This window comes from Petromyzon marinus, unplaced genomic scaffold, assembly GCF_048934315.1.
Source record: "Petromyzon marinus isolate PM22_M1 ecotype Great Lakes invasive population unplaced genomic scaffold, UKy_Petmar_22M1.pri1.0 PM_G_Scaffold_7, whole genome shotgun sequence".
In the NCBI taxonomy this organism is placed as follows: domain Eukaryota; kingdom Metazoa; phylum Chordata; class Hyperoartia; order Petromyzontiformes; family Petromyzontidae; genus Petromyzon; species Petromyzon marinus.
The window spans coordinates 4,785,304-4,810,847 of NW_027423024.1; the positions used below are offsets into that span (position 1 = coordinate 4,785,304).

General features: G+C 49.7%; 1 protein-coding gene across 1 annotated transcript; it reads right to left on the reverse strand.

Annotated features, from left to right (window-relative positions):
* Positions 1–946: 946 nt before the first annotated feature.
* On the reverse strand, positions 947–25,424 carry LOC142920186 (adhesion G protein-coupled receptor L3-like). Its single transcript, XM_076062653.1, has 4 exons — positions 25,120–25,424; positions 19,469–19,740; positions 12,067–12,637; positions 947–966 (listed from the first exon to the last, which is right to left on the reverse strand). The coding sequence occupies exons 1-4, from the start codon at positions 25,223–25,225 to the stop codon at positions 947–949; spliced, it is 969 nt and encodes a 322-aa protein (XP_075918768.1). The 5' UTR covers positions 25,226–25,424.
* Between the last annotated feature and the right edge of the window lie 120 nt (positions 25,425–25,544).

Here is a 25,544-nt window from a genome sequence, read left to right on the forward strand (position 1 = left end):
CAGTGGAAAACCCCACCTGTACCGTGGCAGAGGACCCCACGAGCTGGCTTGGTTCGGGTGTGGCCAGTGGAAAAACACCACCCGTACCGTGCCAGGTGACCCCACGAGCTGGCTCGGTTCTGGTGTGGCCAGTGGAAAAACACCACCCGTGCCGTGCCAGGGGACCCCACGAGCTGGCTCGGTTCGGGTGTGGCCAGTGGAAAAACACCACCCGTGCCGTGCCAGGGGACCCCACGAGCTGGCTCGGTTCGGGTGTGGCCAGTGGAAAAACACCACCCGTACCGTGCCAGGGGACCCCACGAGCTGGCTCGGTTCGGGTGTGGCCAGTGGAAAAGGCGTACGTGCGCGTTAATTCGCATCACACAAGACAAAGATTCCCCGTGTAGCCTTCAACAGGCTGATGGGGCAAGTGTTGCTGAGCAGCACAGCACACGAGGGGGTGGGGGGAAGGGGTGACCAGGGCCACGGCCGGCCGCCTTTGTCTCCCCGGGTGCCGACGCTTCACAAATCGCACCAGGGTACTCGTTTGAGGCTGAGTCGACCTAGGGGAGGGTCGTATTTATCGATCGCCGACAATGTTAGCCGGGAATCGAACCCGGGTCGCCGGATTTGCCAGGTGACCAGGTGACTGGGTCACCAGGTTACCAGGTCACCAGGTGAGTGGGTCACCAGGTCACCAGGTGACTGGGTCACCAGGTTACCAGGTGACTGGGTCACCAGGTCACCAAGTGACTGGGTCACTAGGTCACCAGGTGACTGGGTCACCAGGTTACCAGGTTACCAGGTCACCAGATGATTGGGTCACCAGGTTGCCAGGTGACCGGGTCACCTGGTTACCAGGTTGCCAGGTCGCGGGGTAACTGCGTCGCCAGGTCACCAGGTTGCCAGGTAACCAGGTCGTCGGGTGAACAGGTCGCCAGGGTCGCAAGGTGATCAGGTTGCCAGGTCACTGTGTCACCAGGTCACCTGGTGACAAGGTCACCAGGTGACCAGGTTATCAGGTTGCCAGGTCACCAGGTGAGCAGGTTATCAGGTCACCAGGTGAGCAGGTTATCAGGTCACCAGGCGAGCAGGTTATCAGGTCACCAGGTTATCAGGTCACCAGGTTATCAGGTCACCAAGTGAGCAGGTTATCGGGTCGCCAGGTGAGCAGGTTATCAGGTCGCCAGGTCACCAGGTTATCAGGTCACCAGGTTATCAGGTCACCAGGTTATCAGGTTACCAGGTCACCAGGTTATCAGGTCGCCAGATGACCAGGTTATCAGGTTGCCAGGTCACCAGGTGAGCAGGTTATCAGGTCACCAGGTGAACAGGTAATCAGGTCACCAGGTTATCAGGTCACCAGGTTATCAGGTTATCGGGTCACCAGGTTATCAGGTCACCAGGTGACCAGGTTATCAGGTCACCAGGTGAGCAGGTTATCAGGTCGCCAGGTGACCAGGTTATCAGGTCACCAGGTTATCAGGTTACCAGGTCACCAGGTTATCAGGTCGCCAGGTGACCAGGTTATCAGGTCACCAGGTGACCAGGTTATCAGGTTACCAGGTCACCAGGTTATCAGGTCACCAGGTGACCAGGTTATCAAGTCACCAGGTTATCAGGTGACCAGGTTATCAGGTTACCAGGTCACCAGGTCACCAAGTTATCAGGTTGCCAGGTCACCAGGTGACCAGGTTGCTTGGTCACCAGGTCACCAGGTTATCAGGTCACCAGGTTATCAGGTCACCAGGTTATCAGGTCACCAGTTGACCAGGTTTTCAGGTCACCAGGTTATCAGGTTGCCAGGTCACCAGGTCATCAGGTCGCCAGGTCGCCAGGTGACCAGGTGACCAAGTGACCAGGTGACCAGGTCGCCAACTTGGCATCGCAGCGCACTAACCGCTGCACTGCCGCTCCACCCCCCGCCACCACCACCACCACCACGCGCACACGACAACGCACGTACACACGGTGCGTACACACGGCGCGTACACACGGCAGGTACACACGGCAGGTACACACGGCAGGTACACACGGCACGTACACATGGCACGTACACACGGCAGGTACCTGGTTCTACAGTTGATGATACAGCTGGTTCTACTGTTGTTGACACAGCTGGTTCTGCTGTTGATGATACAGCAGGTTCTACTAAGTTGCTGATACAGCTGGTTCTGCTGTTGTTGATACAGCTGGTTCTGCTAAGTTGATGATACAGCTGGTTCTGCTAAGTTGTTGATACAGCTGGTTCTGCTGTTGTTGATACAGCTGGTTCTGCTAAGTTGATGATACAGCTGGTTCTGCTAAGTTGATGATACAGCTGGTTCTACTACAGTTGATGATACAGCTGGTTCTGCTAGGTTGATGATACAGCTGGTTCTGCTAAGTTGATGATACAGCTGGTTCTGCTACAGTTGTTGACACAGCTGGTTCTGCTAAGTTGATGATACAGCTGGTTCTGCTATAGTTGCTGATACAGCTGGTTCTGCTGTTGCTGATACAGCTGGTTCTGCTAAATTGCTGATACAGCTGGTTCTACTACAGTTGATGATACAGCTGGTTCTGCTAAGTTTTTGATACAGCTGGTTCTGCTAAGTTGTTGATACAGCTGGTTCTGCTGTTGTTGATACAGCTGGTTCTACTAAGTTAATGATACAGCTGGTTCTGCTAAGTTGCTGATACAGCTGGTTCTGCTAAGTTGTTGATACAGCTGGTTCTGCTGTTGTTGATACAGCTGGTTCTACTAAGTTAATGATACAGCTGGTTCTGCTAAGTTGCTGATACAGCTGGTTCTGCTAAGTTGTTGATACAGCTGGTTCTGCTGTTGTTGATACAGCTGGTTCTACTAAGTTAATGATACAGCTGGTTCTGCTAAGTTGCTGATACAGCTGGTTCTGCTAAGTTGTTGATACAGCTGGTTCTGCTGTTGTTGATACAGCTGGTTCTACTAAGTTAATGATACAGCTGGTTCTGCTAAGTTGCTGATACAGCTGGTTCTGCTAAGTTGTTGATACAGCTGGTTCTGCTAAGTTGTTGATACAGCTGGTTCTGCTGTTGTTGATACAGCTGGTTCTGCTAAGTTGTTGATACAGCTGGTTCTGCTAAGTTGTTGATACAGCTGGTTCTGCTAAGTTGTTGATACAGCTGGTTCTACTACAGATGATGATACAGCTGGTTCTGCTAAGTTGATGATACAGCTGGTTCTGCTAAGTTGATGATACAGCTGGTTCTACTACAGTTGATTATACAGCTGGTTCTGCTAAGTTGTTGATACAGCTGGTTCTGCTGTTGCTGATACAGCTGGTTCTGCTAAGTTGTTGATACAGCTGGTTCTGCTAAGTTGTTGATACAGCTGGTTCTGCTGTTGTTGATACAGCTGGTTCTGCTAAGTTGATGATACAGCTGGTTCTGCTACAGTTGTTGATACAGCTGGTTCTGCTAAGTTGTTGACACAGCTGATTCTGCTAAGTTGCTGATACAGCTGGTTCTGCTAAGTTGTTGATACAGCTGGTTCTGCTGTTGTTGATACAGCTGGTTCTACTAAGTTAATGATACAGCTGGTTCTGCTAAGTTGCTGATACAGCTGGTTCTGCTAAGTTGTTGATACAGCTGGTTCTGCTGTTGTTGATACAGCTGGTTCTACTAAGTTAATGATACAGCTGGTTCTGCTAAGTTGCTGATACAGCTGGTTCTGCTAAGTTGTTGATACAGCTGGTTCTGCTGTTGTTGATACAGCTGGTTCTACTAAGTTAATGATACAGCTGGTTCTACTACAGTTGATGATACAGCTGGTTCTGCTAAGTTGTTGATACAGCTGGTTCTGCTGTTGCTGATACAGCTGGTTCTGCTAAGTTGTTGATACAGCTGGTTCTGCTAAGTTGTTGATACAGCTGGTTCTGCTAAGTTGATGATACAGCTGGTTCTACTACAGTTGATTATACAGCTGGTTCTGCTAAGTTGTTGATACAGCTGGTTCTGCTGTTGCTGATACAGCTAGTTCTGCTAAGTTGTTGATACAGCTGGTTCTGCTAAGTTGTTGATACAGCTGGTTCTGCTGTTGTTGATAAAGCTGGTTCTGCTAAGTTGATGATACAACTGGTTCTGCTACAGTTGTTGATACAGCTGGTTCTGCTAAGTTGTTGACACAGCTGATTCTGCTAAGTTGCTGATACAGCTGGTTCTGCTAAGTTGTTGATACAGCTGGTTCTGCTGTTGTTGATACAGCTGGTTCTACTAAGTTAATGATACAGCTGGTTCTGCTAAGTTGCTGATACAGCTGGTTCTGCTAAGTTGTTGATACAGCTGGTTCTGCTGTTGTTGATACAGCTGGTTCTACTAAGTTAATGATACAGCTGGTTCTGCTAAGTTGCTGATACAGCTGGTTCTGCTAAGTTGTTGATACAGCTGGTTCTGCTGTTGTTGATACAGCTGGTTCTACTAAGTTAATGATACAGCTGGTTCTGCTAAGTTGATGATACAGCTGGTTCTGCTAAGTTGATGATACAGCTGGTTCTGCTAAGTTGTTGATACAGCTGGTTCTGCTAAGTTGATGATACAGCTGGTTCTACTACAGTTGATGATACAGCTGGTTCTGCTAAGTTGTTGATACAGCTAGTTCTGCAGTTGCTGATACAGCTGGTTCTGCTGAGTTGTTGATACAGCTGGTTCTGCTAAGTTGTTGATACAGCTGGTTCTGCTGTTGTTGATACAGCTGGTTCTGCTAAGTTGATGATACAGCTGGTTCTGCTACAGTTGTTGATACAGCTGGTTCTGCTAAGTTGTTGACACAGCTGATTCTGCTAAGTTGTTGATACAGGTGGTTCTGCTACAGTTGATGATACAGCTGGTTCTGCTGTTGTTGATACAGCTGGTTCTGCTAAGTTGATGATACAGCTGGTTCTGCTAAGTTGATGATACAGCTGGTTCTGCTGTTGATGATACAGCTGGTTCTGCTATGTTGTTGACAGCTGGTTCTGCTGTTGATGATACAGCTGGTTCTACTACAGTTGATGATACAGCTGGTTCTACTAAGTTAATTATACAGCTGGTTCTACTACAGTTGATGATACAGCTGGTTCTGCTAAGTTGATGATACAGCTGGTTCTGCTATGTTGTTGATACAGTTGGTTCTGCTGTTGATGATACAGCTGGTTCTGCTACAGTTGATGATACAGCTGGTTCTGCTAAGTTGATGATACAGCTGGTTCTGCTAAGTTGATGATACAGCTGGTTCTGCTAAGTTGATGCTACAGCTGGTTCTGCTAAGTTGTTGACACAGCTGGTTCTGCCACGGCAGGTCTGCTTTATGTTCACGGATGCCGTCCGAGATATGTCGTTTGGTTTCTCCAATGTAGCTACTACCACAGAGGCACTTTAGTTTGTAAACGCCCGGGTACTGTATGTCTGGAACAGCATCTTTTACAGATGGAACTAAATCACGGATTTTATGTACTGTGTTGAATCGGACCTGGATCTTGTGTTTATTCAGGATTTTGGAGATCTTTTTAGTGACCCCTGCAATGTAGGGTAAGGTGATGGTTTTCAGTGGCTCCACAAGAGGATCCTTCTTCATGACTGGAGTGATGGCTTTGCGGATTGTGTAGTCGGAGTAGCCATTAGCCCTGAGAGCCTGGTGTACGTGCTTGAGTTCACTGGTAATGTGTTCCTGGTCGGAAATTCATTGGGCTCTATGGTATAGAGTCTTGATGAGGGAGTTCTTCTACATCGGATTGGGAACATGTAGACAATATGACTACCTCTTCGGCTGCCACTATGTCGAACAAATGTAGGGACAATTTGATTTCCAAATTCAATCACCTCTCCAGCAAAAAATCGGATCCACACACCGAAAAGATAGACGTCAACAAAGTCGTAATTAATCGCAGTAACAGTTCCATTTCTGATGGTCTGAAATCCGTTTTAGCTAAAGGTCTAAACTTTGCTGTCACACCGAGACACTTACCGGTTAATGATATCATTGCCCATGTCGACGTTGCACTCAAGGGCTTGAGTCACATCTCTGCAGACGTAGCAAGATCTGAAATCGCTGCAACCCTCAAAAACGCTAAGTTGCCACCCAGCAACATCAGCAAAGACGAACGTTTTGAATTATCTCAATTAAAAAAGAGGGATGATATTGTCGTCCTCTCAGCCGACAAAGGCAATGCCACTGTCATCATGGACAAAACAGAATATAACAACAAAATTCAAGAACTACTCAACGATGGCAGCTATACAAAAATAAAAAGAGATTCCACAAACAGCCTGGTCACCAAAACGAACAAAATCATCTCTGATTCAACAGCATTAATTGATGAGATCAAACAGTTCTCGTTGAAACCCTCTGCTGCCAGACCACCAAGATTATATGGCCTTCCAAAGATACAGAGAGAAGATACACCCCTTCGTCCCATCGTCTCTACTATCAACTCCCCCACCTATAAACTGGCACGTTTTCTTGCTGATATACTGCGACATTTCACTGGAAAAAACACCTCTGTGGTACTAAATTCTACTCACCTGGTATCGACAATCAAAGGCATTTCCCTGTCTCCAGACGACCTGCTTGTCAGTTTTGATGTGGTGTCCTTGTTCACCAAAGTCCCGGTACCTGACACCATCGCTATCATTGAAGACCTGGTTCATCAAGGACTGCACACTGATGTACCCCCCCTGGTGAGACATTGCGTAACCAACACATACTTCACCTGGAATGGAACTTTCTACAAACAAACTGAGGGCACCCCAATGGGCTCCCCCCTATCTCCAGTTGTAGCCAACGTATTCATGGAAAATTTTGAAACTGACGCCATCCAGACTGCCACTCTACGCCCGACCTTATGGAAGAGGTACGTGGATGACACCTTTGTCATCTGGCCACATGGCCAGCCTGCTCTAGACCAATTCCGCGACCACATCAATTCCATACACCCAGCCATCAGAATTACCATGGAGGTCGAAAAAGATGGCAAACTACCCTTTTTGGATGTCGTAATTAAAAGGAGACATGATGGTTCAATGAGCCACTCTGTCTACAGGAAAGCCACACATACCGATGCTCACTTGAAACCGGATTCCCACCACCATCTATCCCAGAAGAACTCTCTCATCAAGACTCTATACCATAGAGCCTAATGCATTTCCGACCAGGAACACATTACCAGTGAACTCAAGCACGTACACCAGGCTCTCAGGGCTAATGGTTACTCCGACTACACAATCCGCAAAGCCATCACTCCAGTCATGAAGAAGGATTCTCTTGTGGAGCCACTCAAAACCATCACCTTACCCTACATTGTAGGGGTCACTAAAAAGATCTCAAAAATCCTGAATAAACACAAGATCCAGGTCCGATTCAACACAATACATAAAATCCGTGATCTAGTTCCATCTGTAAAAGATGCTGTTCCAGACATACAGGACCCGGGCGTTTACAAACTAAAGTGCCTCTGTGGTAGTAGCTACATTGGAGAAACCAAACGACATATCTCGGACCGCATCCGTGAACATAAAGCAGACTTGAACCACGGTAGGACGAACTCCTCTGCCGTGGCAGATCACTGTTATAATTAAGTGGGCTCACATGACATTGACTTCTCCAAGACGGAGGTTCTTTGCAAACCAACTGGCTACCATGAGAGATTCCTTCATGAGGCCATTCACATATACAAGCACAGAGAGAATTTCAACCGAGAAGATGGATTCTGGTTAAGTAACCATTGTAAAGATGTTTTAAACCATTTCCGTTCTTAATTAATTGTATTTTACGATGACCTTCAGACCGCAGCTCTTTCACCAGCATTGACTCTTAATACCTCTCACACCACGGTTAATGGTATGGTTTACAACATGGAGTATAATAGCGCCTCGCAGCTGTCTCTCTCCCCCTCCTCTGTTCCGACCTTGGATGAACTCGTCCGTCTGAACGGGGCCCGTAGCTATCTGTGTTGCTAAAGTTGAGGGTAAGAATCCACCCATTTTTTCGCCATATAGCATTGTGATATATAACGACTTATTGTTGGTAGCTTAGCTGATTGGAGAATATAGAGTTTATTGATAACATTAAGGTAATTTATATTTTAGTTTTTTATTGGTTCACTATGTAGTATTCATTATACATTGTATTGTATACCCAGTTACTGTGAATAGCTCAGATGTGTAGACCTTGACTTCAACATAGCCATTTCTGTGACTAGTCACTAGCTAATCACTCAGTTATTTCAATGCTAAATTCGCCTAGTTATTTCAATAATAAATTCTCCTGTTTGATTTGTACAAGGTGCCTCGGTGAATGTGTATGCTCTGACTTTAAACAAAGCTATTTTTGTGAGCAGTTACAAGCTAATCACTCAGCTATTTCAATGCTAAATTCTATGCTAATTCCTTTGTCAAGGGGTGCCTCTGCAGATGTGTATGCTTTAACTTAGCTATTTCAATGCTAAATTCTATGCTAATTCCTTTGTCAAGGGGTGCCTCTGCGGATGTGTATGCTTTAAGTTTAACATAGCCATTTCTGTGACCAGTCACAATCTAATCACTCGGCCATTTCAATGCTAAATTATATGCTAATTCCTTTGCCAAGGCGCTTTGTTTCTTCTGACACAGCTTAAAGGTCATGATCTGAACGTGGCTTTTTTTCACTCCAGCGCTGTCCTACCAGACAGTCTCGTCCCTTCACCTGATGAAGGCCGCTTGTGTTGTGGCCGAAACGTCGTGAGAATATTATTGTGTTATTTTATTTTATCAATTTATTATTTTAATATCCTTGCAGTCACGAAAGCTTTAAATCGAAATTTAACCGCCTCTACGGGGAGGGATTTCACACATCCTTAAGATCATTCAACAGACTCCGGGATAAGAAGGCTCAACTAATCGAGTCTCTCACCTTTCTGAAGAGATGCCGCGACTCTAAGGTAATACCAACCGCATTTACACTAACCTCTGCTGTTGCAACTTCTCTCAATGCAAAATGAATTCTAGCTAGAACTAGCTTCGCTCTTATCTCGGAAAAAATCAGACTTACACGCACCGAACTCGATCAGTTAGACAAGACACTCTACAAATCACACTTAACATTGACAGCAACAATGTCTACATCGGATTGGGAACATGTAGACAATATGACTACCTCTTCGGCTGCCACTATGTCGAACAAATGTAGGGACAATTTGATTTCCAAATTCAATCACCTCTCCAGCTAAAAATCGGACCCACACACCGAAAAGATAGACGTCAACAAAGTCGTAATTAATCGCAGTAACAGTTCCATTTCTGATGGTCTGAAATCCGTTTTAGCTAAAGGTCTAAACTTTGCTGTCACACCGAGACACTTACCGGTTAATGATATCATTGCCCATGTCGACGTTGCACTCAAGGGCTTGAGTCCCATCGCTGCAGACATAGCAAGATCTGAAATCGCTGCAACCCTCAAAAACGCTAAGTGCCACCCAGCAACATCAGCAAAGACAAACGTTTTGAATTATCTCAATTAAAAAAGAGGGATGATATTGTCGTCCTCTCAGCCGACAAGGGCAATGCCACTGTCATCATGGACAAAACAGAATATAACAACAAAATTCAAGAACTACTCAACGATGGCAGCTATACAAAAATAAAAAGAGATCCCACCAACAGCCTGGTTACCAAAACGAACAAAATCATCTCTGATTCAACAGCATTAATTGATGAGACCAAACAGTTCTCGTTGAAACCCTCTGCTGCCAGACCACCAAGATTATATGGCCTTCCAAAGATACACAGAGAAGATACACCCCTTCGTCCCATCATCTCTACTATCAACTCCCCCACCTATAAACTGGCACGTTTTCTTCCTGATATACTGCGACATTTCACTGGAAAAAACACCTCTGTGGTACTAAATTCTACTCACCTGGTATCGACAATCAAAGGCATTTCCCTGTCTCCAGACGACCTGCTTGTCAGTTTTGATGTGGTGTCCTTGTTCACCAAAGTCCCGGTACCTGACACCATCGCTATCATTGAAGACCTGGTTCATCAAGGACTGCACACTGATGTACCCCCCCTGGTGAGACATTGCTTAACCAACACATACTTCACCTGGAATGGAACTTTCTACAAACAAACTGAGGGCACCCCAATGGGCCCCCCCCCTATCTCCGGTTGTAGCCAACGTATTCATGGAAAATTTTGAAACTGACGCCATCCAGACTGCCACTCTACGCCCGACCTTATGGAAGAGGTACGTGGATGACACCTTTGTCATCTGGCCACATGGCCAGCCTGCTCTAGAACAATTCCGCGACCACATCAATTCCATACACCCAGCCATCAGAATTACCATGCAGGTCGAAAAAGATGGCAAACTACCCTTTTTGGATGTCTTAATTAAAAGGAGACATGATGGTTCAATGAGCCACTCTGTCTACAGGAAAGCCACCCATACAGATGCTCACTTGAAACCGGATTCCCACCACCATCCATCCCAGAAGAACTCCCTCATCAAGACTCTATACCATAGAGCCCAATGCATTTCCGACCAGGAACACATTACCAGTGAACTCAAGCACGTACACCAGGCTCTCAGGGCTAATGGTTACTCCGACTACACAATCCGCAAAGCCATCACTCCAGTCATGAAGAAGGATCCTCTTGTGGAGCCACTCAAAACCTTCACCTTACCCTACATTGCAGGGGTCACTAAAAAGATCTCCAAAATCCTGAATAAACACAAGATCCAGGTCCGATTCAACACAATACATAAAATCCGTGATCTAGTTCCATCTGTAAAAGATGCTGTTCCAGACATACAGTACCCGGGCGTTTACAAACTAAAGTGCCTCTGTGGTAGTAGCTACATTAGAGAAACCAAACGACATATCTCGGACCGCATCCGTGAACATAAAGCAGACTTGAAACACGGTAGGACGAACTCCTCTGCCATGGCAGATCACTGTTATAATTCAGTGGGCTCACATGACATTGACTACTCCAAGACGGAGGTTCTTTGCAAACCAACCGGCTACCATGAGAGATTCGTTCATGAGGCCATTCACATATACAAGCACAGAGACAATTTCAACCGAGAAGTTGGATTCTGGCTTAGTAACCATTGGAAAGATGTTTTAAACCAATTCCGTTCTTAATTAATTGTATTTTACGATGACCTTCAGACCGCAGCTCTTTCACCAGCATTGACTCTTAATACCTCTCACACCACGGTTAATGGTATGGTTTACAACATGGAGTATAATAGCGCCTCGCAGCTGTCTCTCTCCCCCTCCTCTGTTCCGACCTTGGATGAACTCGTCCGTCTGAACGGGGCCCGTAGCTATCCGTGTTGCTAAAGTCGAGGGTAAGAATCCACCCATTTTTTCGCCATATAGCATTGTGATATATAACGACTTATTGTTGGTAGCTTAGCTGATTGGAGAATATAGAGTTTATTGATAACATTAAGGTAATTTATATTTTAGTTTTTTATTGGTTCACTATATAGTATTCATTATACATTGTATTGTATACCCAGTTACTGTGAATAGCTCAGATGTGTAGACCTTGACTTCAACATAGCCATTTCTGTGACCAGTCACTAGCTAATCACTCAGTTATTTCAATGCTAAATTCGCCTAGTTATTTCAATGCTAAATTCTCCTGTTTGATTTGTACTAGGTGCCTCGGTGAATGTGTATGCTCTGACTTTAAACATAGCTATTTCTGTGACCAGTCACAAGCTAATCACTCGGCCATTTCAATGCTAAATTATATGCTAATTCCTTTGTCAAGGCGCTTTGTTCCTCTCACACAGCTTAAAGGCCGTGATCTGAACGTGGCTCTTTCACTCCAGCGCTGTCCTACCAGACAGTCTCGTCCCTTCACCTGATGAAGGCCGCTTGTGTTGTGGCCGAAACGTCGTGAGAATATTATTGTGTTATTTTATTTTATCAATTTATTATTTTATTCTCATTCTACGTGACTTTACCGAAAGAACCAAAGAAGACAAAGCGGACTTTCAAACTCCAATCCAACCGCTCCCCACCACCCCACTCTTCCACACCCCCCCCGCTCCCCCCAACCCACAACCAACCCCACCGACACCGTCCCGCTCACCCGCAGCGGGGTCCCGCGTGCCGAAGCGCAGCGCGTAGCGCAGCGCGTGGTGGTTGTTCCACACGTAGAGGGCGCGGTCGCGCGCGTTGTACTGCACCGACGTGATGAACCGGAACGGGTTGGGGAACGGGACGGAGACGCGAGCGTCCCGCCGCGAGTCGGTGTCGTACACGTAGTCGATGCGGTCGCTCGTCCCCCCACCTCCCCCTCCTCCTCCTCCTCCCACGGCGTCCGCCCCTCCGTCGCCGTCGTCCTCGTAAGTCGAGCGCAGGACGTGGAGGACGCCGCACGCCATGAAGGCGTCGGAGGCCAAGCGCTTGACGTAGGCCGTCTCGAAGGAGGCCTCGACGCGCATCGCGCGCGGATTTAAGCGGCTCACCACCATGCGCCCGTGTTTCTGCTCCGTGGCGTAGACGACCCAGAGGCCGCGCTCGTCGGCCGCCAGGTCGATATCGGACTTGCCGCCCCAGCGGTAGGGCGAAGTGTCGTGGTAGTTGGCGTTGGGGATGAACGCCTCGCCGCCCTTGACGCGCGTGCGCAGGTCGAACTTGACGACGCTGCGCGTTCGCTCCTGCGACGGCGCGCAGCGTGGGTGGCAGGGAGAGGTTAAGTGAGTGAGTGAGTGTGTGGTGAGGTGAGTGAGTGTGTGGTGAGGTGAGTGAGTGTGGTGTGTGTGTGGTGGAGAGGTGAGTGTGGGTGTAAGAGGTGAGTGAGTGAGTGTGGTGTGTGGTGGAGAGGTGAGTGAGTGAGTGTGAGAGGTGAGTGAGTGAGTGTGTGGTGAGTTGGGTGAGTGTGAGTGTGAGAGGTGAGTGTGTGTGTGGTGGAGAGGTGAGTGTGGGTGTAAGAGGTGAGTGAGTGAGTGAGTGTGGTGTGTGGTGGAGAGGTGAGTGAGTGAGTGTGAGAGGTGAGTGAGTGAGTGTGTGGTGAGGTGGGTGAGTGTGAGTGTGAGAGGTGAGTGTGTGTGTGGTGGAGAGGTGAGTGTGGGTGTGAGAGGTGAGTGAGTGTGTGTGTGTGGTGTAGTGGTGGGTGAGTGTGAGAGGTGAGTATGTGTGTGTGGTGGAGAGGTGAGTGAGTGTGAGTGTGAGAGGTGAGTGAGTGTGTGGTGAGGTGAGTGAGTGTGGGTGTGGTGGAGAGGTGAGTGTGCGTGTGAGAGGTGAGTGAGTGTGTGTGTGGTGGAGAGTTGGGTGAGTGTGGGTGTGAGAGGTTAAGTGAGTGTGTGTGTGTGTGGTGGAGAGGTGAGTGAGTGTGAGTGTGAGAGGTGAGTGAGTGTGTGTGTGGTGGAGAGGTGGGTGAGTGTGTGGTGGAGAGGTGAGTGAGTGTGGGTGTGAGAGGTGAGTGTGTGTGTGGTCGAGAGGTGGGTGTGTGTGTGGTGGAGAGGTGAGTCAGTGTGGGTGTGAGAGGTGAGTGTGTGTGTGGTCGAGAGGTTGGTGTGTGTGTGGTGGAGAGGTGAGTGAGTGAGTGTGGGTGTGAGAGGTGAGTGTGTGTGTGTGTGGTGGAGAGGTGGGTGAGTGTGGGTGTGAGAGGTGAGTGTGTGTGTGTGGTGGAGAGGTGAGTGAGTGTGGGTGTGAGAGGTGAGTGAGTGTGTGGTGGAGAGGTGAGTGAGTGTGGGTGTGAGAGGTGAGTGAGTGTGTGTGTGGTGGAGAGGTGAGTGAGTGTGGGTGTGAGAGGTGAGTGAGTGTGTGTGTGGTGGAGAGGTGGGTGAGTGTGGGTGTGAGAGGTGAGTGTGTGTGTGTGGTGAGGTGAGTGTGAGTGTGTGTGGTGGAGAGGTGGGTGAGTGTGGGTGTGAGGGGTGAGTGAGTGAGTGAGTGTGTGGTGGAGAGGTGAGTGAGTGAGTGTGAGAGGTGAGTGAGTGAGTGTGTGGTGAGTTGGGTGAGTGTGAGTGTGAGAGGTGAGTGTGTGTGTGGTGGAGAGGTGAGTGTGGGTGTAAGAGGTGAGTGAGTGAGTGAGTGTGGTGTGTGGTGGAGAGGTGAGTGAGTGAGTGTGAGAGGTGAGTGAGTGAGTGTGTGGTGAGGTGGGTGAGTGTGAGTGTGAGAGGTGAGTGTGTGTGTGGTGGAGAGGTGAGTGTGGGTGTGAGAGGTGAGTGAGTGTGTGTGTGTGGTGTAGTGGTGGGTGAGTGTGAGAGGTGAGTATGTGTGTGTGGTGGAGAGGTGAGTGAGTGTGAGTGTGAGAGGTGAGTGAGTGTGTGGTGAGGTGAGTGAGTGTGGGTGTGGTGGAGAGGTGAGTGTGCGTGTGAGAGGTGAGTGAGTGTGTGTGTGGTGGAGAGTTGGGTGAGTGTGGGTGTGAGAGGTTAAGTGAGTGTGTGTGTGTGTGGTGGAGAGGTGAGTGAGTGTGAGTGTGAGAGGTGAGTGAGTGTGTGTGTGGTGGAGAGGTGGGTGAGTGTGTGGTGGAGAGGTGAGTGAGTGTGGGTGTGAGAGGTGAGTGTGTGTGTGGTCGAGAGGTGGGTGTGTGTGTGGTGGAGAGGTGAGTCAGTGTGGGTGTGAGAGGTGAGTGTGTGTGTGGTCGAGAGGTTGGTGTGTGTGTGGTGGAGAGGTGAGTGAGTGAGTGTGGGTGTGAGAGGTGAGTGTGTGTGTGTGTGGTGGAGAGGTGGGTGAGTGTGGGTGTGAGAGGTGAGTGTGTGTGTGTGGTGGAGAGGTGAGTGAGTGTGGGTGTGAGAGGTGAGTGAGTGTGTGGTGGAGAGGTGAGTGAGTGTGGGTGTGAGAGGTGAGTGAGTGTGTGTGTGGTGGAGAGGTGAGTGAGTGTGGGTGTGAGAGGTGAGTGAGTGTGTGTGTGGTGGAGAGGTGGGTGAGTGTGGGTGTGAGAGGTGAGTGTGTGTGTGTGGTGAGGTGAGTGTGAGTGTGTGTGGTGGAGAGGTGGGTGAGTGTGGGTGTGAGGGGTGAGTGAGTGAGTGAGTGTGTGGTGGAGAGGTGAGTGAGTGTGGGTGTGAGAGGTGAGTGAGTGTGTGTGTGGTGGAGAGGTGAGTGAGTGTGGGTGTGAGAGGTGAGTGTGGGCGTGTGTGGTGGAGAGGTGGGTGAGTGTGGGTGTGAGGGGTGAGTGAGTGAGTGTGTGGTGGAGAGGTGAGTGAGTGTGGGTGTGAGAGGTGAGTGAGTGCGTGTGTGTGTGTGGGGAGAGGTGAGTGAGTGTGGATGTGTGTGGGGAGAGGTGGGTGAGTGTGTGGGAAGAGGTGAGTGAGTGCATGAGGGAGAGGGAGGGAGGGAGAGGGGATGGGGAGAGGGAAGGTGAGAGTGAGAGGGGGGGGTGAGTGTGTGTGTGTGGTGGAGAGGTGAGTGTGGGTGTGACAGGTGAGTAAGTGAGTGTGTGGGGAGAGGTGGGTGGGTGTGTGGGGAGTGGTGAGTGAGTGTGTGAGGGAGAGGGGGTGGGGAGAGAAAAGGTGAGCGTGAGAGAAGAGTGTGAGTGTGTGTGCGTGTATGAGTGGGTGAAGGTGTGAGCATGAAAGATCCGGGCGTGGTGGTGGTGGTGTTGGCCACGCCAGCCCCTCATACGCTGCGCCTGCCCATCATAGGTGCTGCTCGCTAACAGCGCTTGCCCCAACAGTCTGTTGAAGGCTTTACAGGGGATCTTGGTCTTTGATGAGCACAAGTGAAGTGCGTGGGGGCGCTCCTCACAGTGTGTGAGGGAGAGCGGAGGTGAAGGTACAAAGGTGTTTGAGTGCGAGTGTCTGAGTGTGTGTGTATGTATGTGTGTGTGCGTGTGTGTGGGAGCGGTAGTGTAGCGGTTAGTGCTACGCTGCGCTACGAACCCGGCGACCCGGGTTCGATTCCCGCTCACGGCCAACACCGTCAGTGACGATTATCTGAACCGGTCCTGGGCCTCCCCTAGGTCGACTCAGCCTCAAATGAGTATCTGGTGCGGTGGATAAAAACATTGCCACTGGGGAGACAAAGGCGGTCGGGCGTGGTGCTGGCCACCCACCCCCTCGTGTACCGTTCCGACCTTCATAGGTGCTCGCTAACAGCACTTGCCCCTACAGTCTGTTAAGGCTATATGGGGGATCTTTATCTTTGTGTGTGTGTATATGGCTGCTTTGGGTACGCGGTCCAGACCTCCCCAGAGACCCTGGCTGACAGAGGAGGTGTTCAGGATGGTTGAGAAAAAGCGACAGGCCCACACTCATCGGCTACAGCATCCCACGTCGGAGAATGAGGAGGCTTACCGCAGCCTTCGCTCGGAGGTTCGGAGAGCCGTGAGGCGCTGCAAGGATGGGTGGTGGTCGCGGGTTGCTGTGGAGATGGAGTCTGCCTCAATGGCCCGCGATCACAAATCTCTATTTAACTCCATCAAAAAAGTAACCTGCAGCGCCACACCTATTACCATCATTAGGGGAAAGAACGGTGATCCGATCTCCGACCCCCAGGAACAGGTTTGCAGATTTGCTTAGCATTTCTGTGAGGTCCTGGGGGAGGGGGAATCCCTCAGCCTGGAAAACATCATGGGACAAAGTGGGGATGACCCTGCTGAGGCTGCGGTGCCTCAAATATTGGAGGAAGAAGTCACCCCCTGTGAGTGGCTGGCTGAGGTGCCATCCATTGAGGAAGTACTGAAGGCGATCCAGAGCCTGAAACCAGGAAAGGCACCGGGCAGAAATGATCTCCCAAGCGAAATGCTGAGGGATTGTGGCGTTTGTGCACAGACTGCCCTACATGACATCATAACAACAGTCTGGACCACTGGATGGGTTCTGCAGGATTGGAAGAAGGGGGACCGCACAGACTGTAACAACTACAGGGGAATCTCAAGGATTATTCAACATCGCCTTGCTAGGTACACTGAGGAGAGGCTGGCGGAGCTCCAATACGGTTTCAGGAAAGGGCGGTCCTGAACAGATGCCATATATTCTGCCCGTGTGCTACAGCAGAAGTGTAGGGAATTCCAACAAGACCTACATCTCTGCTCCATTGACCTGGTCAAGGCCTATGATACCATCAATAGGCCTGGGCTCTGGGTTGTTCTTCGTATTTTCGGAATCCCTGAGCCTCTGCTCATGATCATTAAGGATATTCATGATAGTGAGCGGGCCCGGGTAAAACTATGTGGCCGGGAGTCAGAGCCATTCCCTGTACACCTTGGGGTGCAACAGGGATGTCCTCTGGCTCCAACATTATTTAACATCTATTTCGACCACGTAGTTCGTGAAGCCTTCAGTAGCTGTACCCGAGGAATTTCCATCTGGTACAGGTAGAATGGGAGGCTGATCGATGCCCGGGTGCGGTCAAGGGATGGCTCCCTATTGGTCAACCACGTTATGTATGAGGAGAAATTGGAGGCGCTGCTGCTGAAACTTGAGTGTGCCACGGAGTGGTGGGGCCTTACCATCAGCCCCACCAAAACTAAGCACCTGCCTGGGTATTTTATACCATCGGACACTCCACCCCCACAACTCCCAATCGGTGATGGGGCAGTTGTGGAGAGAGTGGAGAGTTTCCCATACCTGGGCAGTGTGCTCATGACAGGCTCCGGTTTAACAGCAGAGGTCTCACTCCGAATCAGTCGAGCGGCATCATCTTTTCATCGGTTGCGTAACGCTGTGTGGAAGCTACCTGGTCTGTCGCTCCGCACTAAGCTTCAGGTCTTCTCGGCCACAGTCATTCCCTCCCTTCTCTATGCTTGCGAAACGTGGACACTCCTAATGGAACACCTTCGCCAGTTAGAAACATTTAGGCTGGCCTGCCTACAATCCATCCTGGGTTTAACCAGACTGGATTGTGTGAGGAGTTCACAATTCCTCGAAAGATCTGGACAAAGTCCCATCGGTGAGCTTCTCCGGCAGGCAAGGCTGCGTTGGCTGGGCCATGTAGCCCGCATGCCCAATCACCGCATGCCCAAATCGCTTTTGTTCGGCCGGATCGAGGTGGCTAAACGGGCGCGGCACGGGCTAGAGAAGAGATGGAGTGACGTGGTACAGGAGGATGTGGAGCTGAGTGGACTTGCCAATGACTGGTACCAGCGGTGTCAAGATCGGCCTCTGTGGAGGAGGCTTGTGAAGGACGCTACTGGGCAGTTGTAGGCAGTCGCCCTCCAACAACAACAGAGGGTTGAGGAGCGACGCTCACAACAACGAGCGGAGCGCCGGGTGGCTAAAACACAGCAAGTTGGCACAGTAGGGGGCACAGGTGGTGCATCAGCCGGTTATCTCGGTCATCTCAGTCAGTCGACCCATGGCACCTGGGTCTGCCCCGTGACCTCCTGCCAGCGGGCATTCGACACTTCACGTGGCCTCAAGGTGCACATGGCCTGGCACAAGCGTCGTGGTGACGTCACCGCCACTTAGTGGCGAAAGGCGGTTGTTGTTGTATATACAGCTCACAACTGGAGGGCTCTCGCTCCCCAGTTAATGCATTCAGCAACTGCAATGTTTACTGGAGTTCTGAGCTCAGTCTACAAACTATAAAACTATTAACTATTTTTATTTTACAGGTCAGGACCACTGAGCCGGGATAGCTCTTTTTCAGAAGCGACCTGGCCACTAAATGATGGCTCAACGGAGTGGAAATGTACAGCAGCCAAATACTCTGAACGCGTGACGTCGATTCTCAACATGGAGGGAAAAAAACGGAAGACCCAGAGGAAAAATCCACGAGGAGAACACGCAAACTCCAAATATACAGCAGCAGGCGTCAGGGTCGGGATTGAACCCACGAGCTTATGTATACCAGGCGAGGTCGTAAACATCTCTCCACCATATTCTTGGTTCTTTCGGTAAAGTCACGTAGAAGGGAAACAATAAAATAATAAAAATATCTCTCCACCAGTCATTGCAACAGTCCCTAGCCTGATAAAAGTTTAGTGTCAGCGTATGTGTGGGTGCCCGCACCTGGAAAGAGAAATCAAAGTTCTATCCGGCCCTCTGGCAAAAGCTCTCTCCCCACCGCCATCCTATACTTCGGGTAATGAACACGATTAATAATTCAACACATTTGGTATTCGCGCCAATCTGAGAACCGCAGGGGCCATCACGAATGAAGGCGCCATTTCACAGACGGGTATACGCTGCCAGTAGGGGGAAGGGGCGACGTTGCCAAGTGGTTTCACCCACGGCCTCTTGTATACCAGGCGAGGTAGTAAACATCTCTCCACCGCGCCGCCCCAACGGCCCCTATCGTCATCATCATTATCATCACGGCTCTGTCGTACCAGGCAAGGTCCACCAAGCCATACAGCTCTTTTCCAGAAGCGAGCTGGTCACACAAAATGACAGCTCAACCAAGCGGCTTCTCACGTGGCAAAGTAATAGCGGCCAATTACTCTAAAAGCGTGTGGATTCTAAACGAGGTAGTTAACATCTCTCCACCGGGGCGCCCCGACCGCCCCTACCGCCCCTACCACCCCTACCGCCATCTGCCGTCCATCATCCCACTGGTGCTCACGCGGAACCCCCCCCCCCCCCCCCCCGGCGCCGGGCACCGACCCTGTTGAAGAACACAGCTCCGTCGTACACCACGAAGCCCGTGCCATCGACGCGGTGCGGCAGCTTGTAGTTGGTGAGCGGTCGCCTGGCCAGGATGTCCTGGAGGGAGGCGTACTCCACGAGTCTGTCGGTGCGGAACGGCGTCCACGGCATGACGTACACCTTGTCGGTGGCCTGCAGCGGGTCGCGGCACCACGAGCCGGCCTGCTGCTTCGCCTCCAGGAGGTGCGAAGCCTCGCCAACGAGGAGGACGCTGCCCGGGCACGGGAAGACTGCCCAGGGAAAACGAGGGACAGACGAATGAACGAACGGTCGGGTCAGGGATTCGCGGCTGCTCCCTAAGTTGATATTCTATCAACTGAAAAGTTTTTTTTATTCTTGGTTCTTTCGGTAAAGTCACTACCACGTAGAAAGGAAACAATTAAATAATAAAAATATAAAACAATTACATTCTCACGACGTTTCGACTGCAACACAAGCAATCATCATCAGGTGTGAAAACCACAGCAAGAAAATTTGAAAAAGAAAATAACCGCCACTTTTTTCAAATTTTCTTGCTGTGGTTTTCACACCTGATGATGATTGCTTCTTGTGTTGCAGTCGAAACGTCGTGAGAAGTTTATTGTTTTATATTTTTATTATTTTATTGTTTCCCTTCTATGTGGTGACTTTACCGAAAGAACCAAGAATATTAATCCCTGCAGTCACAAAAGCTTTAAATAAAAAAATTAAAACTTTTTTTAATATTTGAGCAGGTAAGGCCCACTGAGCCACGAAACTCTTTCGCCGAAGCAACTTGGCCACACAATTGACAGATCAACGAAAGTTTCTTATCATGTGGAAATGCACAGCAGTGTCCAAATACTCGCAATGCGTGACGTTGATTCTACACGCGGAGGGAGAAACTGGAGGACCCGGCGAGAACTCCACATGACCACAGGGTTAACGTGCAAGCTTCCAAGTATACAAGCCTCAGGGTTGGGATCGAACCCACGACCTCCTGTATACCAGGCGAGGAAGTTGACACCCCGCCACCGTTTGCATGCGTGTACTGATGGGCGTATGTTAACATGGGTGCCGTCTGCATCGCAGCAGAGCCTGATGAAGCCGAATTTGAGCAGGTAAGGCCCACTGAGCCACGAAACTCTTTCGCCGAAGCAACTTGGCCACACAATTGACAGATCAACGAAAGTTTCTAATCATGTGGAAATGCACAGCAGTGTCCAAATACTCGCAATGCGTGACGTTGATTCTACACGCGGAGGGAGAAACTGGAGGACCCGGCGAGAACTCCACATGACCACAGGGTTAACGTGCAAGCTTCCAAGTATACAAGCCTCAGGGTTGGGATCGAACCCACGACCTCCTGTATACCAGGCGAGGAAGTTGACACCCCGCCACCGTTTGCATGCGTGTACTGATGGGCGTATGTTAACATGGGTGCCGTCTGCATCGCAGCAGAGCCTGATGAAGCCGAATGTCCACAGGGAACGATCGCGTTTCTTAAACATGCACATGTGGCATGTGCATCGGGAGCTTAGCGTGTGGCATACATCGACTGATTCATCGTCGCACGTCGGTTACAGTGAGGGAAAAAAAGCATTTGATCCACCTGTTGATTTTGTACGTTTGACCACTGACAAAGAAATGATCAGTCAATAATTTTAATGGTAGGTTTATTTGAACAGTGGGAGACAGAATAACAACAAAATCCGGAAAAACGCATGTCAAAAATGTTATAAATTGATTTGCATTTTAATGAGGGAAATAAGTATTTGACCCCCTCTCAATCAGAAAGATGTCTGGCTCCCAGGTGTCTTTTATACAGGTAACGAGCAGAGATTAGGAGCACACTCTTAAAGGGAGTGCTCCTAATCTCAGCTTGTTACCTGTATAAAAGACACCTGTCCTCAGAAGCAATCAATCAATCAGATTCCAAACTCTCCACCATGGCCAAGACCAAAGAGCTCTCCAAGGATGTCAGGGACAAGATTGTAGACCTACACAAGGCTGGAATGGGCTACAAGACCATTGCCAAGCAACTTGGTGAGAAGGTGACAACAGTTGGTGCGATTATTCGCAAATGGAAGAAACACAAAAGAACTGTCAATCACCCTCGGTCTGGGGCTCCGTGCAAGATCTCACCTCGTGGAGTTGCAATGATCATGAGAACGGTGAGGATTCAGCCCAGAACTACACGGGAGGATATAGTAATAGGTTTTACCCTTTTTAACTGGCATCAATGATCTCAAGGCAGCTGGGACCATAGTCACCAAGAAAACAATTGGTAACACACTACGCCGTGAAGGACTAAAATCCTGCAGCGCCCGCAAGGTCCCCCTGCTCAAGAAAGCACATATACATGCCCGTGTGAAAGTTTGCCAATGAACATCTGAATGATTCAGAGGACAACTGTGTGAAAGTGTTGTGGTCAGATGAGACCAAAATGGAGCTCTTTGGAATAAACTCAACTCGCCGTGTTTGGAGGAGGAGGAATGCTGCCTATGACCCCAAGAACACCATCCCCACTGTCAAACATGGATGTGGAAACATTATGCTTTGGGGGTGTTTTTCTGCTAAGGGGACAGGACAACTTCACCGCATCAAAGGGACGATGGACGGGGCCATGTACCGTCAAATCTTGGGTGAGAACCTCCTTCCCTCAGCCAGGGCATTGAAAATGGGTCGTGGATGGGAATTCCAGCATGACAATGACCCAAAACACATGGCCAAGGCAACAAAGGAGTGGCTCAAGAAGTTTCCAGACCTTAATTCCATAGAAAATCTGTGGAGGGAGCTGAAGGTTCGAGTTGCCAAACGTCAGCCTCGAAACCTTAATGACTTGGAGAAGATCTGCAAAGAGGAGTGGGACAAAATCCCTCCTGAGATGTGTGCAAACCTGGTGGCCAACTACAAGAAACGTCTGACCTCTGTGATTGCCAACAAGGGTTTTGCCACCAAGTACTAAGTCATGTTTTGCAGAGGGGTCAAATACTCATTTCCCTAGTAAAAATGAAAATCAATTTATAACATTTTTGACATGCGTTTTTCCGGATTTTATTGTTGTTATTCTGTCTCTCACTATTAAAAAAAACCGACCATTAAAATTATAGACTGATCATTTCTTTGTCAGTGGGCAAACGTACAAAATCTGCAGGGGATCAAATACGTTTTTTTTCCCTCACTGTAAATACTCGGGTGAAATAAAACCCGTCGTGGACACAGGCAATTCAGCTGTTGCAACAGAAACAGCTGGCATGCAGAGAATTGTGGGGTTTCCCAGGACGCGCCGAGGCTTAGCCTAAACGAATTTCGACTGAAGGTGTTGTTACTGGGATTGCCGCAAAATATTTTTTCGCGATACGCCATCAAATTTCACAACGGGACGATTTCCCAATATTCGTTGAGGCGCTCGTACTTAGCACGGTGTTAGTTCCGGTTGCAATCAATGCAGTCTCCGAGGCTTATGAACGCACGGCGCAGACGGCCACGCCAGAAACGCGGTCGGCAATTACGCGAACCGTGGCAACGACGATGTCACATAGTCGCCACGCCGTCAATGAACCCCGGAAAATTGTTGGGAACCCGTCGGTTCGATTTTATAATAACTTTTAGTGAGTGCACGCGCAGTTGAATTGTTTGGTTTTGACAGCCGTTACCTCAAGCTCGGCGTGGTACGGGCGTGCGTTTGTGCGCTTGTGCGTTTCGTAATCACGCCGAACATCTTCCAGTCCGCAAGGCGGAATGGAAAAGGCACCCGGATTAGTTTGCCTCTGTGGATGTGTAGGTTTTGACTTTAACATAGCCATTCCTGTGACCAGTCACAAGCTAATCACTCAGCTCTTTCAATGCTAAATTCTCCTGTTTGATTTGTACTAGGTGCCTCTGTGGATGTGTAGGCTTTGACTTTAACATAGCTATTTCTATAACCAGTCACAAGCTAATCACTCAGCTATTTCAATGCTAAATTCTCCTGTTTGATTTATACTAGGTGCCTCTGTGGATGTGTAGGTTTTGACTTTAACATTGCCATTCCTGTGACCAGTCACAAGCTAATCCCTCAGCTATTTGATATGTAAACCCCTTTGTCAAGGTGCCTCACTTTAAAAGTCGCTACGAATCTTAACACCGTTCATTGAAGCTCTGTCGTCCCAACAGGTCTGTACCTTTCACCCTGAAGACGGCCCGCTTGCGTTGTGGCCGAAACGTCGTGAGAATTTTATTGTGTTATTTTATTATTTTATTCTCATTCTACGTGGTGACTTTTACCGAAAGAACCAAAGAAGATGATGAATCCTTGCAGTCACGAAAGCTTTAAATCGAAGAAAAAAATGCACCCGGATTAAGTTGCCGATAGCCGCAGCGAGATAGAGTAACGGATGCGGAGTGCCAGGTGCACACAATAAAAAAAGTGTATGGGGTCAGTGGTGGACTGCAAGCGATTAGCACGCCGACCTTTGAACCCGGTAACCCCAAACTAAATTCGTGCTTACGTGAGCCCAACAGCAGCGGCGATTATTATTTAAACCCGTCACGGGCCTCCACCCTTTGGTTTGACCGGTGCGGTGTGCAGTAGTAAAACATCGCTGGCAACTGGGGAAGACAAAGGCGGCCGGGCGTGGTGGTGCCGCCCGCCCGCTCCACCCACGCCCCCTCGTGTACGCCGTAGCGGCCTTCACGTCGTGCCGCTCGCTACGAGCACTTGCCCCCCACAGCCTGTCGAAGGCTGTGGGGGGCATCGCGAGGTGTCCCCGTGAACCCCCGGTGACGACGAGCTCGAATATCTCTCTCGCTCGCGGCCAAAATCGGCGACGATTAACCTCGACCGGTACCCGTGCCTGCCCCTAGGTCGACTCGGCATTTAGTTCGTAGCTGGATGCAGTGTACGAACACGGCCGCTGGGGGAGACAAAGGCGGCCGGTCGTGGTGCTGCCCGCTCACCCACGCCCACCACGTGTACCACAGTAGCGGCCTTCACGTGGTGCTGCTCACCCACCACGTGTACCACAGTAGCGGCCTTCACGTGGTGCTGCTGCTGCTGCTGCTCGTGGACGGCGCTCGCCACGGCAGCCTGTCAAAGGGCGTCACGTGGTGGTGGTGATCTTTGTGTGCGTGTGTGTGTACGTGTGTGTGTACGTGCGTGTGTGTGTGTACGTGTGTGTGTGTACGTGCGTGTGCGTGCGTGTGTGCACACGCGTGTGCGTGTGTATGAGTGGGGAGCGGTAGTGTACCGGTTAGCGCTACGCTGTGCTATGAACCTGGCGACCCGGGTTCAATTCTCGCTCACGGCCAACACCAGTAACGATTATCTGAACCGGTCCCGGGCCTCTCCTAGGTCGACTCAACCTCAAATGAGTACCTGGTGCAGTGTGTAAACATCGCCACTAGGGAGACAAAGGCGGTCGGGCGTGGTGCTGGCCACCCACCCCCTCGTGTACCGTGCCGGCCTTCATAGGTGCTGCTCGCTAACAGCACTTGCCCCTACAGTCTGTTAGAGGCTACACGGGGGATCTTTGTCTTTGTGTGTGCGTGCGTGTGGATGCGGCGTGCCAGGTGCAAACAGAGAGCTACAATATATATTAAACAAAAAACATCTCAGTGGGCGCCTTAACTGGTTTAAATAAAATAAAAATAGTGAAGAGCCTCGTTACCGGTTGCGGGAGGCCAACCGCTCGCTCCCGGCAGCTTCAGCAGCAGCAGCAGCTGGGCTTGAAGCAGCTGCAGCAGCTGGGCTTGAAGCAGTCTCCAGCTGCCCATCGTGAACGTCCGCGGGACGTCGTCAGCGTGAGACGGAGCGACCTCTGACCTCTACCGGCAAGGACTAAAATTTTAACACACTTCCCCAATGTCGTATCGACTACTGTAAAACTTGCTATACGTACGTCACACTCGTGACAATACTAGATTCTATCGTTGACAATAAAAAAATATATATCTATATTTGTAAACAATATTTATTTATATACAAGTTACGTTTTTTGGCTTGGTTCTCATTGTCCACGCTCAAGTCGAGTTGAGCCGCAAATCACCGCGGTCCCTTAGGTCGCGGCAAGCCTCGAGGGGGGCGGCGACTTCC